Source organism: Aotus nancymaae, unplaced genomic scaffold (genome assembly GCF_030222135.1).
Source record: "Aotus nancymaae isolate 86718 unplaced genomic scaffold, 86718_ANA_hifiasm-v0.15.2.pri h1tg000004l, whole genome shotgun sequence".
NCBI classification, from domain to species: Eukaryota; Metazoa; Chordata; class Mammalia; order Primates; family Aotidae; genus Aotus; species Aotus nancymaae.
The window spans coordinates 59,738,002-59,757,243 of NW_026988415.1; the positions used below are offsets into that span (position 1 = coordinate 59,738,002).

The following is a 19,242-nucleotide window of genomic DNA, read 5'->3' on the forward strand; positions in this document are numbered from 1 at the left end:
CAAAGAACGCAAATTTATCTGTGAAAATTGGTGTTATCACTAGACTAACACTCATTATTTTGGTCTGGGAATACGGAATGATAGTACTTATGCTGGTAACTACCTTTGATTGCTTAAGAACCATAAAAAAGACACTTTCATATAACATTTGTGACTTTTTTTCTCTAGCAAGTTACTGCATGTGCCTGTCTTGGTGAATTTTTAAGCCCATGCGCTTGGAAGATCTGGCTTCATCCCTGACATTCTGCATTTCTGCTCTTCACAGACTCCTTTACCTACTGGGCAGCCTTGTAGCTATCTCCGTGGCAAGGTAGGGCCTTTCCTGGCATGTAAACCTGCTAGGTGAATCCGCCCCTCAAGGGCGTGTCAGTACCATTTCCTGGAGCAATGTCACAGGGTGGCTCCATTTTCCATTTGAGCTCAAATATTTTGCTGCTTCCTCTGCAGCTGCCAGACCTGCTCTTGCTGCTGCTCAGGTAGCTTTCTTCTCTTCCTGGCACCACTACGGGCAGAGGTTTTGGATAAGTGGTTTCTACACGTGTGTTGTTTGCCTGCCTGCCCGCCTGCTTGCCTGCCTTTTTTTTTTTCCCCATTATATTTCTCTGTTTGTTCCTTAGGGAGAGCAACCGGTAGGTCCCTTGCTGACGACTGGAAGAAGATGAGCTCGAGCTATTGGAGTGAGACCAGCAGCAGCAGCTGTGGAACCCAGCAGCTCCCAGAGGTGCTGCAGTGCCAGCCCCAGCATTACCACTGCTACCATCAGTCTAGCCAAGCCCAGCAGCCTCCAGAAAAAAATGTAGTGTATGAGCGAGTGAGGACCTACAGTGGGCCTATGAACAAGGTGGTGCAGGCCTTGGACCCCTTCAACTCAAGGGAAGTGCTCTCCCCTCTCAAAACTGCCTCCTCCTACCAAAATTTGGTTTGGAGCGACCACTCTCAGGTACAACAAAGAAGCTATGCTGGGCTGGTGGAGAAGGGCACTCTTCAACCTGATTTCTCTTCCTTTCTGCTTCTTTGCCTCTATCCTACAGGATATTTTTTGGTGGATTGCACTTATATTTACCTTGGACAGTCACCCAAATTCATCTCTTGGCTGTTATTTCATTTACTAGTGTCTATGGTTGTTTGTTTTTGGGCTTCAATGATTTCATAATCTAACCATAGTATAGGAAGGCTCATTTTCTGTTTGGTCTGACTGAAAGATCTGATCCAAAGAATCCTTTTGCCCGTACCGCAAAGCAATTCTCAAGTTGAGTACAGTTTGTTTTTAAAACAAGTTCTTACTGATTCACTTCATATCAGAAGCAAACAGGTTTTTTTGTATCAAATATGGTGATACAGGTATAGTGGTATGTCTGAGTGATAAGCAATTATTTGTGCTCAGCAAAGAGTATACTGCTCCAGGATAAGTGAGAGGTGCAAATATCTGAATTGTCATATGTGTTTTATCTTCCAAGAATGACACACTGATTATTGTACAGCCTACGTGAATAATTTATGGAATACTTATAGAAAGATTACTGAAAGAATGAATATAGGACTGAGGAAGGCAAGATGTAAGCAACTGTTACATAAAAGCTACAAGAGATGGAACTCTAAGACATCCCATAAAATGAAATAAACTTCTTTCTTCAGAGTTATCCTTAGCATCAATATCTGTGTTAATAACTTTGTCAATAAATACAAGGGAACACTGTAAGACAGATTTATGTGTATATTCATCTTCTGACAACTTTTACATTAAATTTGCATGTTTTAAGCTTTATGGAAAATTCTGTCCGAACTGAAATTATGCCTTTAAGATATGAAAATCTCAAAAAGCAGTAATTGGGATATGATGCTATGCTACATTATTATTACCAATCAGGAATAATAAATATTACTTTTTGAAAAACCACAAATTTAAGTAGAATATAAAGTAACATTTCTCAACTGCATTATAGAATTGTTTTTAAAATAATTATTCAAACATATAGATAACCCCCAAACTCCAAATGCCACAACTTTACTCTTCTATTTCAATCTTACCTTCATTTCAGAGAAAAATATTTTTTAAAAATTTAGGATTTATTTTATCGGTAATTTCCTGGTTGAGCAAAATTCCACTTGTGCTGAGGTCAAGGAGAAGAAAAATATAAAGGTCAAAAATACTAGTTCGTATGAGTGATAAAAATAATGCAAATGTCCATCCCAATATTCATACTGAGATGCTAATGCAGAACAAAATGAATGTCACTTTTGTTTTATTGTAGCTCAAAAACAATAATGTGAAGGTTAAAAACAATTACTATTATCATAGGAATGCTAAAATCATCCCATTTGCCATAGTTACTTAAACATATTTAGAAACTTTTTTGTCAACTTGTTAGTAAAAGAAAGTAAATAGACATTTAAAAGCTGAAATTTCACAAATTATAAATATTGGCTACAGAACAATTTTTAGGAATATGTTTTATTTTTTGCTCCTTGGTTCAAATTCCCCTTTCAATAACTCAGGACCAAGTCGGTTGCACTTTTTACAAGGTTTTCCTTATTTTACCTGGCATTTGCCAAAGTGATCCTTACAAATGGACTATCTCCATCCTAAAATGCAGTTCGCCATAGAGGAGTTTATAAGAACCTCAGGGGTAGAAGGTGCAGCCGCAGAAACTGGGATGAAAGATTAGAATGGAGGACTCTGTGAAGTCCGAAGTTATTTATGACTGAAAAGTAAGAAAAGTAAGTGCTGAGAGCAAATGAGAAAGGTGAAAATTAAGCTATGAACTAAAAGGAAAAGAAGAAGTATTAATTCCTCAGTGAAACAAGAAGAGAGAATATTTGACTACAAATTTTGAAACTGAGTTGGATATCAAAAGGCATTCACAAATCCACAAAAGACAATTTGGCAAGATAGCTACCACAAAGAATATGACTAGAAAACTCTTCTATTTTATTTTCCTTTTTCCCTGTTTATTGATGGAAGGCCATTATGGCATCATGTAAAGTAAAACCTAGATTTAATCTGAAATTACCTTTATGCTGATGAAATGAGTATAATGTGATGGCAGCTTTATTAGGTACCATGACAAGCATGAGCAACAGTACATATTATTCAAAAACCTTTCATTCATTTCATGTTTTAATAAAGTCTCTTCTTAATAAGCCATGTTTCAGATGAGCTGATGTGTAACAATTAGTCTAATACCAAAGTTTGTGACCATGGCAGCTAGAAAAATGGATATTACAATTAATTGTTGATCATCATGAATTCAGTTAAACTTTTACTTCTGTTTTTTGTTTTGTTTTGCCTTTTGGTGCTTGGATGACATGCAGGGAATTCATGAGATTTTAAGATAAATATTACCAGTAGTAAAATATGTTGCCCTTGAGAAACCAAAATTGATGCTACTCTGCTTTGCTTCCTGAATCATAATTTTAGGTCATGTAGTAGACATTTTTGATTTAATCATATGTTTTTTGTAGCACTTTAGTATTTTCCATTTCCAGCTTTTGAGTACATGCTTTTCTTCTCTTAACCTCTTGTGCACTAAAATGGTGTTTATGGATATAAACATATTTAAAATTTCTCCAGATATATAATGTTACTTTGTTTCTTTAAAAATATATTCTATGTTTTTTGGGTATGATTTTGTTTGATTGATAGGGTTTTTCTCAGAGAAAATTAAATATAGAAGTGAGTTGCTGGTGAATTTTTCTAAATTAATAGTAGAATTAAAATTACTGGGTTTATCTACATGAGCAGGTATAGTCAAACACAGGTATAATCAAGATCTCAGATGCGTTTTAGAACTGAATGTGGTCTTGCAAATAAACGGAGTTTTAGAAGCTTAAAATAAAACATAAATTCTTAGTTCAATCTTTTAAAAAGCTTAGCTATTAACCTACCATCATTAACTCAAAATGAAATGCCTTAAATGGGCAACACTGATATTCATTATTCATTGGGTTTACATTTTTTCCTTCCACTAATTTAGGCTTTTATGAAGTTCAAGATATCTTTCATGTATACAGAGGAGCTCTGTTGTGAGAGAGAAAAATGGATTAAAATAAAATATTTTAAATGCCAGTCATTCACTGAATACACATTTATTAAGTGCCTATTTTTTAGCAAATACCGTGATTCTCTGGATAAATACCATGAACCTGTCCAGGGAGCATTCATTTTTAGGGCAGACATATGGAGCCTGGTCTGTAGGTGTCCCATGTATCTATTTATATTTCTTTTTAAAGGATTATTTTGTGTTGTGGCATCATTATTTTATCAAGTAAAACACGTTTTTGTGAGAGAAGGACTATTTTAGTGTATATGTTATAAGGGTTGCCATTCTTTTGAATTTGAAACTTGCAAACAAATCTAACTCTAGAGAGCAGTCTAGGGGAAAATGTGTGTTTATGAATGGCCTCTGTTCTCAACAACTATTCAGCTGGGGTAACCCTTGTTTATATGATTTTTTGTGCTTTTTCTTTGGTTGCAAAGATTGTGGATAACTCCTCTACTGTTCTAGGATTTCTATACACTATCAGAAAAGTTTCCTGTTCTGTGGGGAGTGGTGTGCTGCTTTGATAAATTGTTGTTCAAGGGCGTAGTCACTGAAGTGAATGATTGTTCAGGGAAGTAGGTTGCCTGAAAAAAGAATGAGGTCATGGGATAAAGGGGTTGCATTTTCAGCTTTGGTCATCTCTTTTGTGCTTACATTTAAATGAAGCTATAGAAATTGGAGTGAAAATGCCCATGGCAATTGTATCTTGTTTAAGGGAGGTCTGATAAATTGCTGGGCCTGTTTTCAGTCAAAGGCACTCATAAGCTGTCTCTGTGTGTGTATGGCAAGATACGGGGGTGGCAAGTGGAAGAGAGAGAAACTATCCTTTCAAGTTTCTCTTCTTGGCAGTTCCTCACAAAACAATTGGGGGATTTGCCATGCTCTTAATCCCTATTTAAAAGTTAAAACTTTTATAATTAAATATATTTCAGTCAACTTTTTCTTCACACCAGGAGGTATCCCAGTAGATGTCCTTTTCTGATTTTCAATAAAGTATATATACTCATAATTTTTAAAGATAGAAAGTATGCACTGCAAAAACACTATATATTTTAGTTTCTCTTTGTCTCTTAGTTTTCTTCAGAGAAAGAAGAGAAAAAACCTAGGAATGGGTCTCTTAAATGAGGGATTTGGGATGGTGAGAAGGAGGAACAGGAAGTAGTTCTATTATACATTTGGTTGCTTTCCTTATATGACAACAGAAGCACAGATTTTATCCTAAATAAAGTGTTTATTTCATCTAAAAAGAGATTATTATAAATTACATGTTTCTTGCTGTATGAAGTTCAGTATAACATCTCAACAATAACCTCAGGCAGGTGTTTAACTATGTTACATGGCTTCGAAAGATTTTAACAAAAACATCTCCCATACTATTCAGGGAATTTATTCAAATTGAGGTTTGCCTTGGCAAATTCTGTCAGCATAAATGTCAGGTGGTTTTTAAAGATATTGTTTCTTTTGAAACTGTTCAGCCTAGAGTGTTTGTAACTCACTATTATTACCTTCAGTGATTCTCACAGTTATTGGGACTAACAGTAGCATACGCAAGCCTTCCATGGTTTTCCTTCTTGGAATATTATACTCTATATTAGTCTTTATGTAAAGTTTTAAAATTCAAATTAGACAACAGAAAAGAGTTACACATTCATTGTAACAAGTTTCCAAATATTTAGAAACAAAGCCTGCACTACGTATGTAATATTCTCTATGATCTAATTCTCATTGCCTTCAGTCTGTCTTGTATGTCTTAGGCTTTTGAGCTCTTTGACCAGAGCTATCAAGAGGAAAATAAAACCAACAGGTCTTTTCTGAAGTGATACAGATTTTGCAGTCTAAAGAGCAATTGCAGAGAAAAATCTTATGAAGAAAATGCCCAAACAAGTCTACGTGGAATGTCTTAGGAAGAGCTGTAAATAAATACGCAATGATGAGATGAAATTTGGCAGAATAGAACTGTGAAGCGGTCTAGTTGGAGTCCCTAGGAATGTAGGCTTAGGTTTCAGATGTTTGGGGTTTGTTTAATTCCTGCTTTAAGAGCTTGCTAGCTATTTGCTTCAGTTACTTTATCTGTAAAATGGGGCATTAGTAATACCTAACTCATAAGATTGTCGCTAGAGTCAATGCGATATTATATGGTGGAAAACACATAGCACAGTGCCATAACACATAGGAAGTGTTAAATAATGTATTTCCTTGAATAAATCCCTTGGCCTCTCAGGACCGCATTTACCTCATTTGTAAAGTGGGGATAAAATACCTTCCTTCAAAACTGTTGTGAGTACTGATTGAGATAACATGTGAAGGTGTCTAGCACAATGTCTGACATGGAGTTAGCACTCAATTTTCTTTCCTTTACTTGTATTATTGCTATCTAAAAATGCAGCCAAAAAACTCCCTTGCTACACAGACAAGATAATAAGCTAAAGGAATAGACCCTAAAGTAAAAGTTTCTTTGACACTGGAAAGATTAAGTAAACACATATACGTGAAAGGCTTATTAAGCCTCTACTAGCTAAGAAAGGCTAATGAGGAAAAGCATGAAAGCAATTTTCTAAATCGTGTGGTATGTGATCAAAAGACTGACACAGTAGGAATGTATTTATGATGTTTACTGGAATAAACATCCTTTAGAAGAGTAATTTGGACATTCTCATGCTCTTACAGCCTTTGAACTTGAACTTCAGTATTTGAAATGGAGAGTTTTAAAAATGTGTTTTCTTTTACCTTTTTTAAATGTAAAGTGACACCAAGCATTAAAGCTTGCTTGCAGTCTACATCTTACTTAATTTTTTCTATAGAGATGCACTTCCAGTATGGTAGCCACTAGCCACATATGGCTATTTGCAGTTACATTTAAATTAAAATCAAATAAAATGAAATATTTAGTTCCTCAATCATACTAGCTTCATTTAAGTGCTCAAAAACCATATGTGGCTAGTGGCTGCTGTATTGAGCAGCATACAATAGAGCATTTCCACCATTGCAGAGAGTACTATTGGACAAGTCTATGCTTGTAACCACTATGCTATAGTGTATATTTCTGCCCTACACAACTGACTTTTATTTATATTACAGTCTCCAATATCTGGTTAATTATTGCATTTCATGATCATGTCCTTGTGTACAGTCTCGTAAACCACCTAAAATCCTTTGGTACATAAGGTAGGCCATAAATAAATAGTGTAAATGAACATTTCAATGTTTTTAAAATATTTTATTTACCAAGAAGTCAGATTATTTTTTCTTCTTCAGAATTCTTTTTATAAAATATTTTTCTCATAAATGTTACTGATTATTTTGTGTCAAAATATAATGTTCCAGCACTGGGCAACAAGTTGATTAATTTTTAGTTATTTCAAGAATCATAATGCTTCAAGAGATTTGATAGAAATATGATGAAGAAACAAAATCACTTTGTACCTTATTATGCATTGTATGATCTCAGTAATAAAATGGCATTTGATTTGTAATTAAAAATCTTTTCAAAAACATTTATAATTAGGTTTTGATGTTAGGTTCAAACTCCTTATCTTGATGATGTTAAAGCGCCTCCTTAGGACAGTCCAATTCTACCTTTACAATCTATCTCCCATTATCCACCTCCTTCCACCTTGTGTTCCAGACACTACACCACTCTCTATTTCTTAAACAAACTGAACATTTTACCTCCCTCCCCATCCCTCCTTTTATTCATGCCATCACCAAGTCTGGCAACATCCACACTTCCCTCATATCTTTGTTGGAAACACCTTTCTTTCAAAATTCATGTGGAAAGTTGTCTTCAAAGTTTTCTCAACCCTGAATCTTCTCACTCTCTCCTCAGTGTAGTGCTCCAATCCCACCTCCATCCTAGAGGTGGTCTCCTTTTAAAGCTAGTATCACTTTGCATTATTTAACTATAAGGTGACACGGGTACTTATAATACTGAGTTGTATGTCAGTGATCCTTCTTCCCCACCACCATGGACTGTATACTTCTTGAGGGTTGAGGTTTTTTCAAATTAAAACAAATGTTTTAGGTAATATAATGAAACTGGAAATTACATGTAAGTTTTTTTTCTCTCTCTCGCCCTGTTTCTCTCCTCCCTTTCTGTGATTATAGCTTCCAAAAATGCTTAAATGTGACAACCAGCAGTGACTTTAGGAAAGATACATGACTTAACTGGGATTGTTTGTGGGTTTCACTCTTCTGTGCCCTCTCTTTGAACTGAAAATGGAAAGTAAGACACAAATAGCCTCTGTGAAAAAAGTGAACACATAAAATAAACATAAGGACGTTATTTAATAAGTTGATTGGTTTACTGTTCTAATTCTTGGGTCCCATTAAGCATCTTGATTTGACTTATTTTTATTTGGTTTATACTTTTTTCCCCTATAGACAAATATTGATCATTAATTATTGTGGCAAATGTTAAAGGGGTAGCTCTTCTGATCTGTTATTATAACATTTCCCCACGATCTTGTTGTGATACTTCATTAATCAAATTATCTTGAAATTGCTAATTAGTCTGCTTATAGAGATACTCTCTTCACCTCCCATGCTGCTGAATTTCTATGTGAAGTAGTTTTATTTATTGTATCTTACTCAGTTCCCTTGTAATTCGTTTAGCCTATCATGTATGTGCTCAGAGATGCCTTCATAAAAACTACTACAGGTTGAGTATTTCTTATCGAAAATGCTTGGAACCATAAGTGTTTCAAATTTGGGATATTTTTCAGATATTGAAATATTTGCATATACATAATGAACTATCTTAGGGATAGGATCCAAGTCTAAGCACAAAAATCAGTTGTTTCATATACACCTTATACACATAGATTGAAGATAATTCTAAGCAACATTTTTAGTAATTTTTTGTGCAAAAAGTTTTGACTGCATTTTGACTGAAACCTGTCAAATAAAGTCAAGTGTGGAATTTTCCACTTGTGGTGTCATGTCAGTGCTCAAAAAGTTTTGAATTTTAGAGCATTTCAGATTTTGGATACTTGGATTAGTGATACTCAACCTGTACTATTGTTCAATACTCACCCATATACCGAAACACATTTAGAATTTACCGAGAAAAGGGCCAGGCATCGTGATTTATGCCTGTAATTCCAGCACTTTGAGAGGTCGAGGCAGGTCAATCACTTGAGGTCAGGAGTACGAGACCAGACGGGTTGACATGGTGAACCCCGCCCCCATCCCTACTAAAAATACAAAAATTAGCCTGGCATGGTGTAGCATGCCTGTAATCCCAGCTACTCAGCAGGATAAGGCAGGAGAATCACTTGAATCTGGGAGGCAGAGTTTGCAGTGAGCCGAGATCATACCGCTGCACTTACTTCAGCCTGAGTGACAGAGTGAGTAGGATTCCATAAAAAAAAAGAAAGAAAGAAAGAGAAAAGAAAAGAAAAAAAGAAAAAAAAAGAACTTACCAAGGGAAGATTTTGGCTTCCTGCATGAATTTATTTTAAAATTTTGACAAATTTAATTACACCTAAGAATATGTCCTAGAAAAGTTGCTTAAATTCCCTATACACATCCCATATCTCTCCTCTGCTGCCAAAACCTTCAATGACACTAAATATCTATAAATTGCTTAGTCTGACTTTTGAGACCCTCCATGATCGGGCTCCTGTGGAACTTACTTTCTGAAACTCTCCTTCTGGTGTCCTATGTTTTAGCTAATTGTAAATAATTGTTCTCTAAATAAAGTCCCCAATTTTCCACAGCTATGTCTTTCACTCCACTGCTTTTACATCTGGAATGCTCCTGCTCCTCACCTTCACCAATCTAGACATGCTGAAATTACACAAATTTTTCAAGTCTTTCCTCAAGTGTAACCTTGTGATCAAATCTCTGATTGTCCCAGGTTGAAGTTAGCTCTTAGCCCTCAAAACTCACCTAGAGAACTTCTTATAGGTCTTATGATAGTCTACTTAATTCCTATTTGTACTCATTGTGTTTATCCCCTACATGATTATAACCATGGAAGGGTAGAGATTATATTCTACTCATCCTTTATATCTCTTTCAATGCCACTACACAATAAGTAGTGAAGAAACTGCAAGTTAATAACTTAGTCACATATATAATCAACCCAGTGAAAATAATATTTCATATCAGTACATGGGTTTTTTATTTTATTTTTTACAACTCTTCCATGTATAAGAGTATCTAGTAAAAAAACTTACTAGGACCTCAAAAATTAGGTAGAACAAGCATTATTATGTTTATTGTACAAATTGTACAGTGCATGAATAAAGACAATATTCCTTGTGCATTATTTGTCTGTTAAACAAATAAGGAAATTGAGGCTCAAATAGCTCAAAATAACTTGTCTATTTAGTACAGCTGCTTAGTAAATGCCCTGAGTTTAGAAACCAGTTCCTAATATTTTCCTTACATCAGCTATCTCCCTTAATTAACTTTAGATACTCATGATTTCTAAATTAGTTCACATTTTCTATTTCAAAAAAAGTTTGATGATTACCTTTACTGTATATTTTCCCATTCTAATGTTCCATTATCAGAATGGAAAATATCAAAACTATATTAGAGGACAAAAATATTTTCCTTCTGATTTTCAAGGTCTTGCTCTGAAATAATCCTAGAATTCAGTGTATATATTAAGGTTTTAAGGTTTTCCTTTTATCAAAGGGGAATAATATTTTTTCAGCTTCTGCTTTCACTTCTTTCTCCACTGTACTGAGCTACTCAAAAGCATTCTCACTAAAGTGAATAACGGAGACATTTAGGCCATTGGCACGTCATCTGATTTAACTCTGAAAACAGCCTTTTAAACAAATGGTTGGAAATAAGATATACTTTTGTGAATAATAAATTCTCTAGGAAAACCAGAGTTTCCTAGTTCCAATTTAGGGTGTACAGAGGTATGGACAATTGTCTCAAGTGATGTAGTGAAATTATCCCCAAAACAGGTTTTAATCTACTCTCGTCTAAAAATTGGTAATGCCATATGTGCTTCATAAAAAGTAAAAAAGGAATAGGAGGAAGAGAGCTGTTATGACTTTCCCAAAGTTGAAAATCATTACTTGAAGCAGTGTTGGATATATTAGACATGAGTCCACATAATTATAAGCCAAATTCTTATTCACTAGACTCTGCTTAAAGAAAGTTGCCAATAAAGTATAATGCTTGTGTATATAGCAAGTTTGACCCACAGGAATAAATGACTCGACGAAATGCTGAATATTTTATCAGAAAAACTAAGGTCTTCCTGCAAAATTGAAAAGATTAGATGATATAAGTATTAAATAAAAATTCATTGGTTTATTGAGTTTTAGAAGCCTGTGAGTACACTCTGTAAATGTATCACGCATTACAAACAACTTCCATTGAGTTTATAGAAGCTTAAATTATCTAGTCAAGGCCGTTCTCACACAGTCACTTTTGGGTGGGTCTCTTATTTTCAGGCCTCCAAAGTTGCTTTTGACAGTGAATAATTTTAAAAGTCCCAGTATTTGACTTTCTGTTATAAGGACTAGTCAAATCTAACCATATAATTAGGTTACACAACTTGAAAAACAGAAAATATAATGAGGCAAGCCATAAAAGTGGCAAAGTATAGTGATTAAGAGCATGAATTCTGGAGTCATGCTGAGTTGGAATTCCAGCACCTTAACATTAGCTGTGTAATCTCCATCTGGTTACCTATTCTACCTCTGTCTAACTTTACTTGTATGTGCAATGGAGTCATAATAGTATCTCCTTTATAGGGCTGTTTTGAGTATTAAAGAGAATTATCTATGTAACATGTTTGGCATAGAAAGCTATTAATAGGTGTTAGTTATTATAATCATAACCAGCATCATCAAAGAAAAACAAGACTGACAAGTTTAAATAATATCCCATTTCTCACATGAGGAAACTAATCTCAGAGAGAGAGCATGTGTAGACCAATACCACACAAGTGGCTACTAATACAACTGGGAATAAAATCCAGGGCTCCTGACTCCAAGTCTAGCACTTTTTCCACTATGTCATTACAGCCACCACCACCCCATTATTGTCTTCAATTATTTGGTCATCAGGAATGTGGGGCTGTGGCACAAAAGGCATAAAAACTAAAAAAATAACCATTTATTGAATTAAATGTGTTTGAATATGAAGGATTTAGGTAAGCTATATACAGATGAGTAACAGTGAAAATTAAACACTGACTGATACAGGTTATTAAGAGGGAGGTTTGGATTGTTATTACTGGGGTACTTTTAAAACTACGATCTCCCATTCATTCATTCAGAAACATTTTGGAACACTTTCTATGGAATGTTCAATGGCTATTTATGGGATGACTTGCAGAAATCTTGCCTAGAGCTTGATGCCATTGAAAATACCTTTCAACATCAAGATTTTGTTCATTTTGTACATTTACTCACATCGTCTTAGCTAGTTCTGTAAACTTCCAGGGAAAAGGGGGTTTCTTCAGCAAATCTTTCTGGAATTAATAAACCTTATGTTCAGATAGGTTTTCCCCCTTATGATCAGCCTAAATCCATATTGATGCAATTTAAATTCATGTTGGTCAGCAACATATGTCTAAATATTTTTGACTCATATTAAGCTACATCTTAATGTTGTGATTTTTGAAGCTATTACATTTGTTTCCTAGTGTTTCCATGAGAGTTATATGGGAAAGCCACATTTGTCTAGATGATCAATTCTAATAATGAAGGCTGAAGTAGGGCTAAAAATAATTGAATATATTATACTCTATGGAATTAATATTCCAGCTTTCCACATTTAAGAAGATTAAAGTATTCTTTCATTTTAGGGTGAGACTAGTCTTTGCTCAAATACAACAGTTTGCCCTTCAAATATCTATTATATTAGCATCTAAACAAATAATTCTGCCTATACTCACATAAACAAATGTTTTTATCTGTGATGTGTGATGTGTGTGTATTCCTACTTGTTTTAATTTCTGCAGATTTATAAAACTTCTTAATACACTTTTGTATCTTAAAAGCTATTCCAGTAAGCGAGTAAGGTTTGCTAAGTTTCATTTGCTAATGCCATCATATTTGAATTGGTTACAAGAAAGAAGAGAGAGCTATCATTTCCACAACACCCACCAGATACTAGCCATGTACATAACTGTCTTCTCAGAATGATACTAGTGTAATATTATTAATCCCAGCCTAAATAGACCAAACATCCTCTAGTCATGAATACCTTCACACACTGCTTATAGTTGTATAATTATCATAGTCAAATTTGGGAAATTAATAGGGCAGTATCTGTTCAAATGAATAACACATGTACTCGATGGCCCAGCAATCCCACTTCTGTGTGGGATTCTAAAGAAACATGTTGCAAAAGGATGCTCATTGCAGCACAGTGAAAACGTGGAAACAATCTGAATGTTAATCGGTAGGAAAATACATAAACAAGCTATAAAACAAGCATTTTGGAATACTACTAATTTAAAATAATGAGTTAAAACATGTATCTAGTACATAATACAAGAGATACTGTTTAGTTTAAGTTGTAGAACAATAAGAGCAATAATATTACTATTTATACATAAATATTTATGTAAAGACACCTTAACTGACAATGGTCACTTCTGGGTAAGTGAGTGGAGTGAAGATGGTCAAAAGAAGGTCTTTAACCTTATCTATCACAATTTTTAAATTAAGAATGTGTTCATGTATTATTGCATAACTAAAGAGTACCCCCTTTTTGTTTTTCTTGTCTCCTTGAATCCGCTCCTCATGGGTCTGTGGGCCAAACCTGCCTACACAAGGTTGTATTTATAACCATTTTCCTAAACTGGAGAATATATACCTGTTTTGTCTATAATCTTTAATTCTCTGCATTTGTCTGAGCAAGTCTTCTCAATTATCAGCAGAAAATCTGGTAACATATGCAAAAGATTCCTGGAAACACTGAGCCTGCAGTATTGCTGTTGATATAAGGGGTGGGGGTGGATGCAAATGCTGCAAGTTCGACAACAACAACAAGAAAGAATGCAGAACTTAAGGCAGTTTGAGTAAATTCATAGTCTTATTTTAAGAACACGTGTAACATCTACATTATAACTATAGTTCTGTAAGAGTCTGTCAGTGTTTACCTTGTAAATTAATGATTCTGATTTTTAATAGTCCCCTTGTTCTAAAGAAAAAAATATTTATACCTTTGTATAAAAAAATCTTGCAGTTGTGCCAATTGATTGAAATTATGGTAAGGTATGGGGAGACTGAGTAATGCCATCAACTCTGCACACTAATGAAGTTATTGCAGTTTTGCTGATTTTGAGGAAATACGTAAATAATGCCAGCATGATGGATACAGTGATCATTTTATTGGATCATTTTTTAAAATTATATTCTTTCACTTTTATAGATTATTTTTAACAGCAGAGCCTACTCTTTGAAATTAGACTAGAAGCAGAGTAGACAAACCATAATTAAGTCAGCTTGAATTGATTTAAAATTAATTACTCTTAGTTGAGTTTTCAAAGGTAGCTTGAAATTTACTTTTAAAATTACTCTTAGTTGAGTTTTCAAAGGTAGTTTCATATATTGATTTGAGAATTATTTTTTCTAAGTTTTATTTTATTTTTTAAATTTTGGGCACATATTAAGTATATATATCTATGAGATGCATAAGACATTTTGATAGAGGCATGCAATATGAAATAAGCACATCATGGAGAACAGGGTCTCTATCTCCTGGTTTGAGAATTATTAAATTTTATGTCATTTGATGAGAAATTACTTAATAAGTATAATGTACACTATTTAGGTGATGGTTACTTTAAAAGCCCAGACTTCACCACTATGCAAAATATCCATGTAACAAAACTGTACTTGTACCTCTTAAATTTATATGAATTTGAAAAAGAAATAAAACAAATACTGAAAGAAAAGTTTTGTTTGATAAAATATTATATCTTGTTAATTGCAAACATACAATAACATTGGGGTGTATATGAATGCAGAGTTCTTGAAGGAGAAACAAAAAGAATACAACCTAAAGTACAAGGAGAATGTATTGCTGTGAAAGCACTCTAGAAAGTCTTTTATCATTGGGTTATGTGAGAAGACAGCAAAGTAATTCAGTTCTTTGGAAAGATGGACATCATCTAAGAAAGCACCAAATAATGCTCTTATTTCTGACTAACCGTATTATTATAAAAATAAAGAAAAAAATACCTCGAGATTAAGATTTTCAAATAATTTCTGAACTCCCTTTTGTTTCTTTTAACAGGAACTCCATTCTCCAACTTTAAAAATATCTACATGCGCCCCAAGCACTCTACATATAAGCCAAAGTACTGAACAGGTAAAGGAAGTTGTGAATTACATTAGATTTTTTCCTCTTTTTTATATGGAAATATTCTTCATGCATGTAAGCAATCTTTAGACCCTCATAAGACTTTACACATTCATACCATGTGAGGATCATAAAGTATGAAAGAGGATTCTCACATATGAGAATCAACTCAGCCCATTAAAGTAATGTGAAACAAGTGCTATGAATCAGATTCTTCTGTTTCATTGCCTATTCAATATAAGTGCTTTTAGTTTGAGTGCAGTTTAATTTAGCCAAGGATCTCCTAGTGAGTATGGATGAAATAACTAGATCTCAAATTGACTGAAGACTTGGCTTTATGAGTGATAGTATTATGAGTTCATATTCAGAAAGAATACCTTATAGGGTCATAACTAACTCTTCTTATAGATGTATGATTTGGAAGACACACAAGGGTCTATTTCCTTAGCCTTTATGGCCTAATAATCCCACTTTTAGGATTATGATTGAATCTAGACATTGTGTATTTAAAAGGTAGCTATGATAATAAACAGAATATTAAAATATGTGTTTTATTAAGTAATTGCCATATATCAAAAAGTAAATTCTAGAAAGCAAAACATAAAGCACACTAAGTTTGTTGTTACATGAAAGAGGAATAAAGGGGGCATGGGATTTAGAGGCTAGGAAGGTGGGAGATGCTGTTTTAAGAAAATCCACTGACCCAGATGAGGGGTCAGGATGTGAACTTGGACAGTGAGGAGACAAATGAACAAAACCTGGTTTTTAGTCCTTGAGTACAGCAAGGAAAATGTGATATTATACAGAACAAATAAGAAGATTATCAAGGAAAAGTTTCCCTACCACTTCTCAGTTTGGTCTAGATTAGAGTTAAGTCAATTAGAGTAATGCACTTATTCAGCTTACATTTGCTGAATACCAAGTACGTGTCACATATTGCACTAAGATGAATTACTCACAATTACTATTTTCAAGGAACTCACAGACTAGCATGGGCCACATACTTAACAAACCATTGGACAGTGGGATAAAGGTTACAAGTGATTTAGAAATGCAGCTCTATAGGACCATCAAAGTGAGATTGCGTCAAAAAGTAAATTCACCTAAATCACAGGGTGTTCACTACACTCAAATTCAGTCAAAAAAATTGTATTAACTATCTTTTCTTCATAATTAAGGGCTTTAAAATTGGGTTTACTGTACATATTATTTCTGATAATGAAAATGTTTGTTGTAGAAAATTATACAACTATAAAAGAATATAAAGAAGCACAAAAATTATTCATGATTCCTTCCCCCACCTAGAGATACTGCTCTTTATATTTTGCTGTGTTTTCTTCCATTCAAATACAAAATTGAGTTTATACCATATATACAGTTTTATATTCTCATTTTCTCACTTACATGGTATCATGAACTTTTAATATAAATTTGCATTATTCAAGACCATTATCTAATGGTTGCATATTCCAGCCTATGGATGATTATTCAATCTTTTTTGACTCCATAAGAGAATGTCTGCCTTGTTGAACCTTCATCAGCATTGTTATTTTTAAAAAATTCCTGTAAAAATATGGCATTCTCCTGCTATGTTTGATCCTTTGTTTGGCCGAACACTTTTTCTTAAGTTTATTAACCATTTGCTCTTATTGTTTATAAATTGTTCATGTCATTTGCTCATTTTCCATAAGTGTGATTTTATTCTCATTGGTATCTAAGAACTCTCTTTATATTGGTGATATTAACTCTTTTCCCTGCCACGGAACCCCCGACCTGCTCATTACCAGGCAGGGAACCACCGGTTTAGGTCTACAGCACAGAACCCCCATCCCAGGCTGATAGCACTGAGTGATCACTGACCTGTATTTCTCTGGGTGGAGACCCAGGAGACAAGTAAAAGACCTTTGCCCACAACCACTGCTAATGTCCTCTCTGCTGCCTCCAAGTTGGGAAGAAAGCAAACACTGATATCTCCCTAGAGATTTAATGGATATCTCTGGAGTGCCAAGCCACAATCTACAGCCAGCACTCAAGTGAGAGAGGAGCCCACACTTTCAGAGCATTGAGAGTGAACCTAGCTGCAACTGTGAGAAAATAAGAGAGGAGCAAGAGCCTACCAACTGACCACTATGCCTAAGCGCCACCTACTGGATCACATCCCAAAGCTTCAACAACAATACCTCACTAACATAACCCCCTGTGAAACCAAAGACAAGAAGTCAACTATTTAGAACCTGCACAAAACCTCAGCTCTGTGAAGACATCCAAAAAAGAAGTCTGTTGACTGTCCTCAATCTGCGTTGCAATTAAAGGAACAACCACACACAAAGATAAGAAAGAACCAATGGAAGAACTCTGGCAACTCAAATGGCCAAAGTGGCTTATGTCCTCCAAATGATCATGCTAGTTCTCCAACAAGGGTTCTTAACCAGGCTGAACTAGCTGAAATAACAGAAAAATAATTTAGAATATGGATAGAAAAAAAGATCATTGAGATTTAGGAGAATGGAAAACCTCATTCTGAGGAAACTAATAATCATAATAAAATGATACAGGAGCTGATACATAAAATAGCTAGTAAAAAAAAAATCTAACTGATCTGCTAGAGTTGCAAAACACACTAGAAGAATTTCACAAGGCAATCACAAATATTAAAAGAAGAATACACCAGGTCAAGGAAAGAATCTCAGAACCTGAAGACTGGCTATCTGAAGTAAGACAGACAAAAATAAAGAAAAAGGAATGAGAATGAATGAACAAAACCTCTGAGAAATATATGAGATTATGTAAACAATCTAAATCTATGAATTATTGGCATCTCTGAAAGGGACAGGGAGAAAACAAACAATTTGGAAAACACATTTTAGGATACAGTCTACAAAAACTTCCCTAGCCTTGTTAGAGAGGCCAACAGTCAAATTTAGAAAATACAGAGAACTATGCAAGATTCTTCACAAGAAGATCATCCTCAAGACACATAATCAGCAGATTTTCCAAGGTCAAAGTGAAAGGAAAAATGTTAATGGCAGCTAGGGAGAAGGGACAGGTCACTTAAAAAGGGAACCCCATCAGGCTAACAGTGGACCTTTGAGCAGAAACCCTATAAGCCAGGAGAGATTAGAGGCCTATATTCAATATTATTAAAGAAAAAAAATCGTCAAACAGTGATTTTATATCCAACCAAACTAAGCTTCTTAAACAAAGGAGAAATAAGATTCTTTTCAGATAAGCAAATGCAAAGGAATTTGTTACCACCAGACCTGACTTACAAGAGATCTTGAAAGGAGCACTAAATATGGATAGTAAAATTATTACCAGTCAATAGAATAACACACTTAAGTGCACAGACCAGTTACATTGTAAAGCAGCCACACAAAAAAAGCCAGCATAATAACCAGTTAACAAAATGTTAACAGAATGAAATGCACACATTTCAATACCAACCTTGAATGTAAATGGGCTAAATGCCCCAGTTAAAAGACACAGAATGGCAAGCTGAAGAACCAAGACTCCCACCAAAAATACTGTCATCAGGAGACCCATCTCACATACAATGACATCCATAGGCTAAAAATAAAGGGATAGAGAAAAATCTACCAAGAAAATGGAAAAAAGAAAAAAGCATGGGTTGCAATCCTAATTTCAAACAAAACAGACTTTAAACCAAGAAAGACAAAAAAAAAAAAAAAAAAGACAAAGAAGGGCATTACATAATGGTAAAGAGTTCAGTTTAACAAGAAGACTTCTATTCTAAACATATATGCACCCAACACAGGAGTATGAAGATTCATAAAGCAAGTTCTTAGAGACGTACAAAGAGATGTAGACTCCCATGCGATAATAGTGGAAGGCATTAACACTCCACTGACAGTATTAGACCGCTCATTGAGGCAGAAAATTAACAAAGATACTC

General features: G+C 34.5%; 1 protein-coding gene across 2 annotated transcripts in view; it reads left to right on the forward strand.

Moving 5' to 3' along the window:
• The first annotated feature begins 389 nt into the window (after positions 1 to 389).
• POF1B (POF1B actin binding protein) overlaps positions 390 to 19,242 on the forward strand; it is an 87,832-nt gene continuing 68,979 nt past the window's right edge. For both annotated transcript variants that reach the window (XM_012464446.3, XM_012464441.2), the window contains exons 1-3: positions 390 to 476; positions 618 to 940; positions 15,264 to 15,338. In XM_012464446.3, the coding sequence (XP_012319869.2) occupies positions 659 to 940; positions 15,264 to 15,338 (357 nt within the window). In that variant the 5' untranslated portion in view covers positions 390 to 476; positions 618 to 658. The remainder of the gene's footprint in view (positions 477 to 617; positions 941 to 15,263; positions 15,339 to 19,242) is intronic.